At 42.2% G+C, this 13,479-nt stretch overlaps 1 protein-coding gene across 3 annotated transcripts in view; it reads right to left on the reverse strand.

Moving 5' to 3' along the window:
* The window catches only part of SLC9A2 (solute carrier family 9 member A2), a 106,238-nt gene that overhangs the window by 10,455 nt on the left and 82,304 nt on the right, over positions 1 to 13,479 (reverse strand). For all 3 annotated transcript variants that reach the window (XM_089327448.1, XM_089327449.1, XM_008253183.5), the window contains exon 8: positions 6,079 to 6,240. In XM_089327448.1, the coding sequence (XP_089183574.1) occupies positions 6,079 to 6,240 (162 nt within the window). The remainder of the gene's footprint in view (positions 1 to 6,078; positions 6,241 to 13,479) is intronic.

Genomic DNA, 13,479 nt, shown 5'->3' on the forward strand with positions numbered 1-13,479 from the left:
TCAGTAGTTTAACATAAAAGTTCTAAAACTTGGTGTTAAAATCATTATTGACAAATTTAATCATGAAAACAACTTCACAGAATCTGTTTATACAATTATCTTTTTAAGGAAGAAAAACTATAATGGCTTACAATGTTATCACACTCTTACTTTTAATGCTCCATAAGTAAAATGACAAAGTTTTTTTCCAACAGAAGCTTAATTGGCAGGAATCTAGGAGCTGCATATGATGATAAAACTATGCATGGGATTTCAAAAATTGTCACACCAAAGTAAGCATGTCTTTTAATTCGTTTTTCCATGGATTTTTTTGAAGGCCCCTGGTGTTTTTCAGTTAACGTTTTGTCTTTCCAATACCCATGAAGAGTAGTTGCAAACAATTTTTAGCAGGTATGTATGTACAGTCCATCCTCTTTATTTGCAGATGCTGAATCTGTGAATTCACCTACTCGCTACAGTTTGTCAGCCCAGTGCCAACACTTGTTTCACTTTTGCAGTCATTCACAGGCATGCACAGAGTGGAAACGGCCATTTCCAGATGGTGTTGAACCAGGTGACACTCTGCTGTCTTGTTCCAGCTCTGGCACTATAATATCCTTTTCACAGTCTAGTTGATGATGCACTTTTTACGCTGTTGTAGGTGATCTCACTGATTAAAATCATCTTTAGCATAGTGCTTAAGTGCTGTGCACTGTCCTACCCACGAGAAGGCTGTGCTGTACCCTCCAGAACAATTTATATATTGGATAAGCTTTATTCACACCCAAGCTACCATGCAGCTGACCGTGGGTTCAATGCCAAAGTACAAACATCACGTATTAAGTAACTTGTCTTCAACAAGGCTAGGTATTGATCAGCTGGTGACAATTTTGTGATCTGAGGCTCAGAGAAACCTAACGTTGTATGTATGTCCCCTTGGAGTGATGGTTTATAATGCGAAAATCAGCATTAGAAGCTACTCTATAGAGAACTTCACTATCGCAAGTAACAAGAATTGGCTGTGTTTAATATATAACTACACATATAGTTTCACTCTCCTCCTTCCTTTGTGATGAGTCTCTCTCCAGATTTCAGCGGCCCATTTTGGCTCCAATCCACCTTGGAGAAGCAGCACCTTCTACATGGAGGTTGGTGTTTAGACATGCGCCCAGCTCTCTAGCCAGGTATCTTTGCAAAGGTAATTCACAGAATTTTAGAATTGGAAGGGACATAAAAGTTCATCAAGTAACAACTTTTTTTGATATCTGATTTTCTTGTAGAATGCTCCCACCACCTTCTTGCCATCATCCATTTGAATACCTTTAGTGACGAGTGCACAATGCCCATCCCTCTCTTATTTTTACTTAAATCATTTTTATGGAATATAATATAAAGGAGAAAGGTTCTTGAATCTTTGGTGAACCACTCAATGAATTACCACAAAGTGGGCACACTTATATAACCACCACTCTGGTCAAGAAATGGGGCCAGTGTTCTGGTGTAATGGGGAAAGTTAAAGCCTGCGATGCCAGCATCCTACACGGGCACTGGTTCGAGTCCCAGCTGCTCCACTTCTGACCCAGCTCTCTGCTAATGGCCTAAGAAAGCACCAGAAGAGGCCCAAGTGTTTGGGCCCCTGACATCCACGTTGGAGACCTGGAAGAAGCTCCTGGCTCCTGGCTCCTGGCTCCTGGCTTTGGTCTGGTCCAGCTCTGGCCATTGCAGCCACCTGGGGAGTGAACCAGGGGATGAAGATCTCTTTCTCTCTCTCTCTCTCTCTCTCTCTCTCTCTGTGACTCTGACTTTCAAATAAATAAATAAACCTTAAAAAAAATAAGAAATGGAACATTAACAATAAACCAGAAAATATTTCATGCCCCCAACATCAATCACTAACTCCTCTCTTTATAAAAAAGGCAGTAATTGTCCTGACTTCTAGTAATATAGATGAATTGTGCCTGAATTTGAATGCTATTTAAAAGGAATAATACAGAATGTAGTATTTTACATTTTCTTTTGCTTAGCGTTATAGTTGAGATCCATCTCAATAAAATTGCATATGTAACTGCTGTTTGTTCATTTTCAGCCCTGTATATTTCATTATTAGAATGTACTGCAATTTATACAATTTATTGTTGATGAATATTTGGCTTATTTCTAATTGCTGGATATTATAAATAAAGATTTTAGCACATATAATTATGGGTCATTTGAAAATATATTTTATAAAGTATTTTACTCAGTCTTTTTTCCATCTTTTTTTTTTTTTTTTTTGGACAGGCAGAGTTAAACAGTGAGAGACACAGAGAGAAAGGTCTTCCTTTTCCGTTGGTTCACCCCCTAAATGGCCACTACGGCCGGCGTGCTGTGGCCAGCGCACTGCGCTGGTCTGAAGCCAGGAGCCAGGTACTTCTCCTGGTCTCCCATGCGGGTGCAGGGCCCAAGCACCTGGGCCATCCTCCACTGCCTTCGCAGACCACATCAGAGAGCTGGACTGGAAGAGGCACAACCGGGACAGAATCCTGCGCCCCAACCAGGACTAGAACCCAGGGTGCTGGCGCCGCAGGCAGAGGATTAGCCTAGTGAGCCACGGCACTGGCCAAAGTTTTCCTTTTTTAAAAACTATCTTGGTTGATTTTGATCCTTTTCATTTCCACACCCACAAACAGGGATTTGATCTACAGATCAAATTTGATCTACAGATCATATTATGGAAAATTAAGAATTTTACATTATTGGATCTTTCTTTCTTATTAATACCATCTTTAGTTTATTGTTTTTTCACTCAATGTATAACTTTTTTAAATGGATATTTTGCACATTTTTCTAAATTAATATTTGATGTTGATGCATAATTTTTTCATGATCCTATTATAAATGAAATATTTTGTAAAAAAAACCTTTTCATCTCCCATGTGTTAAAACTTATGTACACACCACTGAGTTTTTGGGTTTTATATTCAGAAACTTGGATAAATTTAGTTATTGTGCCTATTTATCTGGAGGTTCAATTGTATTTTCTATATAAATAATCAGATTCTAAGTAATGACAGTTTTATCTCTTCCTTGTCTATTCTTCCTTTTTAATTTCTTTTTCTTGCTTAGCACTGGTAAAATATTAAATAAAGGTGATAATAATATGTATCTTTTTTTCTAGAATCTTAGGCTAAATCTTTGAGCATTTCAACATTAAAAATATTTTCCATAGGCTTTTTGTGAATCTATTTTTTGAGCTTAAAAAGGAACTCAATAATTTCTAGTTTGTTTAGATGTTTTACAATAAGAAATAGATATTGTGTTTCATCAAATAAATTTTCTGATCCTGTTGCATATAGATGACAATCCATTAGTTTTTTCTTTCCTTTCATTGTTAAAATGATGAATAACTTTGATTCATTTTTGACTGTGAAACCAATCTTGTACACCTATTTCTGGAATAAGCCCCAAATGATTTTGATGAATATCTTTTAATATATGTCCCTAGATTTTGTTTGTTAATATTTTATTTGACATTTTTATGGAAGTACTATTACTGCAATTCATCTGTAAATTTTCTCTCTTGTAAATATCATTGTCAGATTTAGTATTGACTATTAAGGAAGTTTTCTTAGTATCTGTAAGAGTACACATAAAATTGACCATATTTCTTTCTTAAATACTTGGTGGAACTTGCAAATGAAGTTCCATGATCTTGAGATGGGTTTCAATTAAATTTTTTTACTTAATACTTATGGGATTATTCAAAATGGTCCCAAATACCTTATCCATCTTATTTAGTCCCTTGGCCAAGTAATTCCTCCTTGCAGGGGTACTCTCCAGCTTTCATGAAGATTTTTAAAAACCATTTTGTCCTTTTTTTCTAATTGTCAGAAGACGGTTTGCTCTATATACTCAATCTGTTAATGCCATAAGTCCAATTTCTTATTACCTTCCTATTGCTTTTATTTTCCTCTAGAGAAAACATTTAAGGAGAGGTAGAATGGTCAATATGGCACCCAATTATCCAGCTACACAGGTGGCCATCAATTTTGCTACCTACTTCTTCTATGCTAAACCTTCAGGTTTGCTCTGATTAATGTCAGCTTCAGGCAGAATATAAAGAGAGAGTAAAATTGATAATTCGCTTATCTGGGATCACAAAGACAATGGCTCTCCTCTGAGAAGCTGGACACTTGAGTTATCCACTGCTCCAGCTACAAACAAAATAGTTCATAACAAAGATCAGAAAATTTTAAAGCTAGGGGAAAGCGTAACTACCAAGTCTAGTCCTATTTCCTAGTTGAAGAAACTCAAGCTCAGGGCAACAGATGAATCAGCTGAAGGTTACAGAGCAAAGCAGTTACAAAGCTGGGGCCATAAATCAGTCACTGTTCAACCCACTGCTGTTCCCAGTGAAATATAATGCCCTTACTTCTGAGCCACCCTGACCACTCCTTTTTATTCTGGACTGTGAAAACTCATGTGAGTTTTATAGGGGACTTAGAGTCCTAGTAAAAATCAAAGTTTATATGGTTGGGTATAATGTGGAGTTCCCTTCTCTCACTTCAACCTTCTCAAATGGCTAACATTTTAATTAGGTGACAATTAATTTAAATAAGCTTCAGTTTCATCAGTGGAAGGAGAAAAAAATGGGAACCTGTTAATGTCTGTTGCATTTGTAACAGAGAAGGAAGAATGCTTATAAATGAAATGCCTTCACTCACTGAGTGTTACTGTATTCATGTTTCTGCTAGGGACTTGTTGAAAGACTTTGGGTAACTCACTTCAACATTCTGGGTCTTCATTTCCTTATTTTATATTTTCAAAAATTTATTTTTAAGTTTTGCTTATTTACTCGAGGAGAGAGAGAAAGAGAGAGAAGCACCCGCATCCATTGATTCACTCCCCAAATGCCCACAATAGGTGGAGTGTGAAAGCCAGCAGTCAGAATCTGGGAACTCAATCCAGGTCTCCCATGTTGGTGGCATGGGCCCAATTACTTGAGCCATCACTGCTGCCTCCCAGGATTTGAATTTTCAGGAAGCTGGAGTCAGGGGCCATAGCTGAATATCAAACGCATGTGAAATTCAGCATCTTTATTCTAGGATAACACACACCCTCCTCATTTTAAAATTGGGAGACAGACTAGGACAGTTTATTTCAATCCTGGCAGCATGTTGGAAATATTTGAAGAATTTTTAAATATACCTTAGCCTAGGCCTGAAAACACAGACATTCTTATTTAATTGGTCTAGGGTGGGGCCCAGGCCTCTGTATTATTGAAATTTTCCCATGGTGTTTCCAAAATGCAACAGGCTGGACTAAGAAACATTGCTGTAGATAATCACAACTGTTCCTTCCAAGCCTTCAGCGATGACTCTGTAGGTAATCTATGGGCAAAGAGCTGTCCAGTTACATGCACATTTACAGCAGCAAATTTAACACACCTTAGAATTGTCCATGTCACAATGTTTGCTGAAGTCTTTAATTTACTTTCAATAAGCATCAAATTTCCCAGAGTAACTATAGTAAAGGCATAATCAACTGATATATTATAGTCTTTTCTGACTTGCCAGTTCTAAAAAGAAAATAATATAATGTGATATGTACATTTCTGGACTTGCACCTTTCACTAGAATCTTACTCCACTGTGAGATCTTCATTCATCACTCTAGGACATGAGCCCAGTGTCATACTATTCCTGATTTCAAAAACTATCAATTGGGCCGGCGCCTCGGCTCACTAGGCTAATCCTCCACCTTGCGGCGCCGGCACACCAGGTTCTAGTCCCGGTCGGGGCACCGGATTCTGTCCCGGTTGCCCCTCTTCCAGGCCAGCTCTCTGCTGTGGCCAGGGAGTGCAGTGGAGGATGGCCCAAGTCCTTGGGCCCTGCACCCCATGGGAGACCAGGATAAGTACCTGGCTCCTACCATTGGATCAGCGCAGTGCGCCGGCCGCAGCGCACCAGCCACAGCGGCCATTGGAGGGTGAACCAACGGCAAAGGAAGACCTTTCTCTGTGTCTCTTTCTCTCACTGTCAACTCTGCCTGTCAAAAACAAAAAACAAAAAACTATCAATGCTTTATCCCATAATACTTTCATTTGTCATCATGTACTTACTTTAGAGATGCAAATGAGGGAACAGTACTTATCATCCCAGTCTCTGCCATCTCAATGGCATGTTTTATTTCAAGTTTTTTATACAAGGACACAATGCTTGACTTGGGTTGATTTTCCCGAATTAAAAGCTTCCGCAGGTATTTGTCATCAAACTTCTTGAACCTGTAAATAAAATTAAATTTTCAACCAATACTGCACTAAGAAAAAAAGGTAATTTTTAAACATATAAAAATTTTTGTATTGCTCCGAGTAATTTACTTAATAGCAGCATTTAGCTAGCTTGATAATTATGTGCATTTTTCAATGTGCACATTTGTTCATATGTATGTATAATAGCTATACACCATATATATGTGTATATATAGTTATACATTTATATATGAGTACAAATATCCTTACAAATATTCATGTAAATATATATACAGTTTTATATGTAACCATAACATATATTCATTAATTATAGCCTAAAATACATGTATTCCTCCCTTTATCTTTTCTCTACTCTTCCTTTCTTCACAGTTACTCAACGTGTTGTGAATACTTGCTGTCTCCAATTCCTCCCTGATTCTCTCTTGAATGTTCATTTGCTTCCAAATCTCCACTAAAGCTATTCTCATGGTCGTCAGTAAACCCATGTTATAAACCCTACTGCCGATCATTAATCCTCATTTACTCTGACTTTGTCTTAATTCATTGTCTTCATTTGGCATCCAAGACACAGCACTCCTGTGGGGTCCCTCCTCTTACCTCTTTCTGGGCCACTTTTTTTTTTTTTTTAATTTTTTTGTTGGTACTTTTCTACTTTGTGATCTTTTAATGTAGGAGTTTCCTTGGTTCATACCTTGGTCTTTTCTACCTCCAATCACATCCAGGGCCATCTTGCCCACTCTCACAGCCTATAAAAGTAACTTGAATGCCATTAACCTCAGATTTTACATTTTCAGCTCCAACCTCTCTCCCAAATCCCAGTCACAAACATTAAGCTGCCTTCTCAGCATCTCTAGCTGTGTAGTGAGTAATCACATCAAACTGGACACATTCAAACTGAACTGATTTGTTCCTTCAGTCAACATCACAGCTAACAGTAGCTTTACCAGGAATCAACTCTATGGACTCTTTTTTTTTTAAATTTTTAAAGAGATTTATTTTATATTTGAAACACACAGGTACAGAGAGAGAGAGGGAGAGGGAGAGGGAGAGGGAGAGAGAAAGGGATCTTCCATCTACTGGGGCACTCCCCAAATGTCCTCAGTGGCTAGGGCTGGGTCAGACTGAAGCCAGGAGCTAGGAGCTTCTTCCAGATCTCCCATGTGGGTACAGGGGCCCAAGCACTTGGGCCATCTTCCACTGCTTTCCCAGGTGCATTAGAAGGGAGCTGGATCAGAAGCAGAGCAGCCAGGACTCTAACTGGCATCCATATGGGATGCCAGTGTCCCAGGTGGTGGCTTTACCCACTATACCACAATGCTAGCCCCTCTGCTGACACTTTGATCTCTGACTTCTAGCACCCAGAACTGTGAGAAAATGTATTTCTGTTGAATAAGTTACCTAATCTGTAATACTTTAATAGAGTGGCCCTAATAAACTAATATTCCATATCTACTCCCACAGCAATTTCTGTAGGTTCCACCATCAATTACACATATAAAATCCAACCATCTCTCACCACCTCTAATTCCATCATTCCAGACCAAGACATCATCATCTCTCATTGGATTCCTGAAATCAGTACTTAATTGGTGTCCCTGCTCCACCATTGTGTTTCTACATCTTACTCTCAACACAGAAGCCAGAATGTTCCTGTTAAAATATCAGTCAAATGACAGACTGTTCTACATTTCACTTGAATGAAAGTACAATAACCCATGGGGCCCTACACAGCCTAAGTCTGTCCCACCTAGCAGTGTGCTCCTCTTTCTCAGGTGTAGCCTCACTGGGGTCCACTTGCCAACCGTGCTCTGGGCTTTATTCTTACTTTCGCTTCTACTAGGAATGCTTTTGCACCTGGTACCTACAGGGCTCATTCATACACTTCCTTTAAATCTTTCCATGACAGCCACTTTCCCATAAGATCCTACCCCTCCCATAATACTTCCTATCTTACTTCCCAGATGCTTATCTGTTACACTATTTTTGTGGCTATCACTTTCTAATGTGATACATTATTAGCTCATTTACCTTCTTCCCTGTCTCCTAGAACTGGGAGTAAAAGACCTGTATGGGCAGGGATTTTTTTTTTACAGTGTTTGCCACACCGTAAGCATACACAGTAGAATGGAGTTTTGGACCCAGTTCCCCCTCATACCTACACTCTCTTCCATCATATTGGCAATGTCTTTCCACCACGGTCTGGGTGGAGGGGTACAGCCACTGGCTTTGATACATGGCCATTAGCAGACATGATAATAGAAGCAGAGGCTTAAAATGTATTGGCATCGCTTCTCGGCCTTTTGGCTAAGATTGAGTGTAAAAGGCATTGGCTTCCATCTGTGCTTCCACAGTCATTGTGAGAAGTGTAGGCCTGAGTGACTCCTTAGTCCTAGGCACAAAGGTGAATGTCAACTCACCCCAATTACATCAGGATAGGCCACCCAAGATTAACCAATCCATTGCATGGCACAAGCAGCCCAGCCCAGCCCAGCCCAGCTGACTCACAGACTCTTGACCCATGTGCCTTAATAATAAGTGACTGCTGTACCGAGTGGCTGAGTTCTGGGATTTTTTTTTTTTTTTTTTGACAGGCAGAGTGGACAGTGAGAGAGAGAGACAGAGAGAAAAGTCTTCCTTTTGCTATTGGTTCACCCTCCAATGGCCGCCGTGGCTGGCGCGCTGCGGCCGGCGCACCGCGCTGATCCAATGGCAGGAGCCAGGTGCTTATCCTGGTCTCCCATGGGGTGCAGGGCCCAAGCACCTGGGCCATCCTCCACTGCACTCCCTGGCCACAGCAGAGAGCTGGCCTGGAAGAGGGGCAACCGGGACAGAATCCGGCGCCCAACCGGGACTAGAACCCGGTGTGCCGGCACCGCAAGGCAGAGGATTAGACTAGTGAGCCGCGGCGCCGGCCTGGGATGTTTTAATGTAACATTAGTATGCCGATATATATAAGTGAAATGCCATGGAAAAATATTTATTCAAAAGCAAATAACTGTATTACAATGATCGCCATACACCCAAGGCGTTTATAGGCACACCTGTGCCATGGAAGCAATCAGTGCCAACCCACATATCTGGTGCTAGTTCTTTGTTCTAAATACCATGAGCTCTGAAGAATTAAAGAGGCATCATGAATGCTCTCTCTTATTGACTGGTCGCTACCCTAAAGACTGGGCCCACTGTTTTCTACTTCTGTTTTTTGAATTTCATGTTACACCCATTGAGCCCACACTCTTGACAGCCACACTACATCTTTCTGAAAGTCTTTTATCATGATTATTATTTTAGCTTTTCACTAGAGATAAACAAGAGGAAGAACAAACATTAAGGATAATGTCAGGTAATCTATTTCATGTAGGGATTATGTGTTTTCTTTCTTTGCTTTGTTTCTACACCTTTCATTTCTCTGCCAAACTACACAGAGGCGCTCTCTTTCACCATCAGTACACTTCTTTTGCCAAGTCTGAGAGATGTCTCAACAGTAGTAGCCTTTCATTCCATTCTCAAATGACCCAAGGCCTCTTGAGATGGCTCTGGCAGGACTGCTGGAAACCCACAGATAAGGCCTCTGGAAGAAAGGGGTGCCTGACATGCCTAAAACCATCGTTTCTTTTGTATGCCATTTGCAGTTAAGTCAACAGTCATGTACACACAGTACATCTTATCTGAGCAGAAGTAGTTTTTGAAATGGCCAATTTCAGCACAACATCCCTCCATACTGAATTTCCTGCTCTACCTGTGATGCAAAGTGCATGTGACAATCCAGGAAATTATTTGGAATTTTCTTAGAAGACATATGTATGGATCTGTAAATGCTTATGAAATGAATTGAAAAATAAAAGAAAAAAATGAATCAGTGAAACATACGGCATTGCAGAGAAAACTGTTAGCTGTGGAACAATGCAGTCTTCAGGCACAACCTAAAGTGGGCTGTGCCACGTTTGGCACTAACAGTCCACTGCCCTGCTGCCTTGAGTCTGCCTGGAATAGACTGATTGGCACCAGAGGCTGTGTCTCTGCCTGGAAGACAGGATGAGCCAGACTTTCTGGGACATTCCTTCACCTCGGTCCCAGCCCAAGCCCACATGATCACAGTGTCCACCTCTGCCCCTCCCAGTACTGCCCCAGGCCCTGCTGACCTGATTCCTGCACCTATGCATGTCTGCTTTTGCCCTTGCCAGGCAGACAGAGGAGCGGTAGAAGCATGGCACCCACCTTTCACTTCTGAAAGGGAACAATCAAATTTGGGTAAGGCCTTTCATGTTAGGAAAGCATGGACAGGATGCTGCAGAGAAGGTGAAATGTGCTTGGGTTGAAAGGGAGAAGGGAAGTAGAAAATACATCTGGTTGGCCGGCGCCGCGGCTCAATAGGCTAATCCTTCAACTTGCAGCGCTGGCACACTGGGTTCTAGTCCCGGTCGGGGCGCCGGATTCTGTCCCGGTTGCCCCTCTTCCAGGCCAGCTCTCTGCTGTGGCCCGGGAGTGCAGTGGAGGATGGCCCAAGTACTTGGGCCCTGCACCCCATGGGAGACCAGGATAAGTACCTGGCTCCTGCCATCAGATCAGCGCAGTGCGCCGGCCGCAGCGCGCCAGCCACGGCGGCCATTGGAGGGTGAACCTTCGGCAAAAGGAAGACCTTTCTCTCTGTCTCTCTCTCACTGTCCACTCTGCCTGTCAAAAATAAATAAATAAAATAAATAATTAAATAAGTAAATAAATAAATACATCTGGCTACAAAACTGTGGAGAAAGGGGAATAAACTGAATTTCACTGGCTTGGCACAGACCAGGCCCCACCTGTGCAGAAAGGCCTCAGAATGTGAACCAGCATAGAGCAGCAAGTCTTAAGGCAGGTGCATAGGGTTTTCTGGTCTACCTCCTGCCTCCAAGAGAAATGGACATTTTTCAAAAATACATTTTTATATGGGAAATTTTGGTTTGCTTAATGTTACTACCAATGCTCCCCTGAGGCCAACTGTGCTCCCTCTGCCTACATCTAACATATTCCTCCTTCAATCATTAAGTAAGACTAAGTCTACTTACAAAGTCTACTTACAAGTCTACTACAAAACAGTATTATGAAACACGTGAAGGTTGTTTTCTCACTTCAATCCTTGGCAATTCATTGTGCTACTTAATGATCTCTCTGAGAAAACACACATATAATGCATACACACACCTGTCTGCTCTGTGACTGTTGCTTCTGTTATGCTGCAAAATTTGAGGCCAGAGCCTATGATTTATATTTCTTTTTTTTTTTTTTTTTTGGACAGGTAGAGTGGACAGTGAGAGAGAGAGACAGAGAGAAAGGTCTTCCTTTATCGTTGATCGTTGGTTCACCCCTCCAATGGCTGCTGCGGCCGGCGCACGACGCTGATCCGAAGCCAGGAGCCAGGTGCTTCTCCTGGTCTCCCATGGGGTGCAGGGCCCAAGCACTTGGGCCATCCTCCACTGCACTCCCGGGCCAGAGCAGAGAGCTGGACTGGAAGAAGGGCAACCGGGACAGAATCTGGCGCCCCAACTGGGACTAGAACCTGGGGTGCCGACGCTGCAGGCGGAGGATTAGTCTATTGAGCCGCAGCGCCGACCTAAATTTCTTTTTTTAAAGATTTATTTATTTATTTATTGAAAGGCAGAGTTACAGAGAAGGAAACGGGGAGAGAGAGAGAGAGAGAGAGATCTTCCGTCTGCTGGTTCACTCCCCCAAATGGCTACAATGGCTTGGGCTGGGCCAGACTGAAACCAGCAGCCAGAAGTTTCATTCAGATCTCCTACATGGGTGCACGGGCCCAAGTACTTGGGCCATCTTCCACTGTTTCCCAGGTGCACTAGCAAGGAGCTGGATTGGAAGTGAAGTATCTATGCCACAGCGCTGGCCCCTGTATTTCTTATTTTTATACTTCTTATTTCACATGTCAGTGTACGTGAGCAAAATATATTATGTTAACCCACATAACTTTTAGGTAAATTATCAATGGAAGAAGAAATCTGTTAGCAAGTTAGGAAAGAAAAAGCCAAAGGGATTCTCCAACTATAATTTAGAATGTGTTCTTCTGTCTTCAGGGAACAGTTCAAATGCCACCTTCTTCAAAAGTCTTGCCTTGCAAATGATATGCTGGTAAATGTTTAACAAATTGTTGCATGAGGAAAGGGCTACTTGTCAGTTCCATGCTATAAAACCTCCCAAACATGGCCAGTTCCAGCAGCCATCACAGATGGCGCTGACCGCAGTGGGAAGCAAAACACAGGATGAATCCCCTAACTGGTGCAGCTGGCTCCTGACCCCCGTGTTCTGAACCCTGCTGTCAGAATTAATCCAAACTTCTTCATTTCGGAACTCTGTTTCTCGGTTTATATTTAATCAGCCTGCTAATTCTGCCTGCTTCATCTCCCTTTTCTACTTCAAACATAAGATCCTTGGGGATACACACTGAACCCTACTTATCCACCACAGAGCCTTTCACAAACAGGTCAACTGTGTGTGCGTGTGTGTGTGTGTGTGTGTGTGTCTATATAAATGTATGTCATTTTTCTGATAGCTGCAGCCTTTAAGATACACACTCGTTCTTTCTTTTTTTCTATTTTTGTATTTATTTATTTTTTGACAGGCAGAGTGGACAGTGAGAGAGAGAGACAGAGAGAAAGGTCTTCCTTTTTCTGTTGGTTCACCCCTGAACGGCTGCTGCGGCCGGCGCACTGCACTGATCCAATGGCAGGAGCCAGGTGCTTCTCCTGGTCTCCCATGCGAGTGCAGGGCCCAAGGACCTGGGCCATCCTCCACTGCCTTCCCAGGCCAGAGCAGAGAGCTGGACTGAAAGAGGAGCAACCAGGACAGAATCCGGCACCCCGACCGGGACTAGAACCCAGGGTGCCAGTGCCGCAGGTGGAGGATTAGCCTATAGAGCCACGGCGCTGGCTACTCGCTATTTCTGTGAGTATATACTCTCGTGACTTTGATAAAGCCCCTCACCAAGGGTGACAGAATGTATAGTAATAGAACTGCCAGTGCTATGGTTTGGGTATGATTTGAGTGAGTGCCCCAAGGGGTCATGAGCTGAAATTTAATCCCCACTGTCAGGTATGAAGAGGGTAGGTATGGCCAGGTGTCATGGCACAGCAGGTTAAGCTGCCACTTGGAACACACACGTTCCATACTGGAATGCCTGAGTACAGGTTCTGCCTCCATCTCCAATCCAGCTTCCTACTAATGCACACCCTGGGAAGCAACAGACGCTGGCTCTGACACTTG

This window comes from Oryctolagus cuniculus, chromosome 2 (assembly GCF_051225735.1).
Source record: "Oryctolagus cuniculus isolate XC-2025 breed Fujian yellow rabbit chromosome 2, ASM5122573v1, whole genome shotgun sequence".
NCBI lineage: Eukaryota > Metazoa > Chordata > Mammalia > Lagomorpha > Leporidae > Oryctolagus > Oryctolagus cuniculus.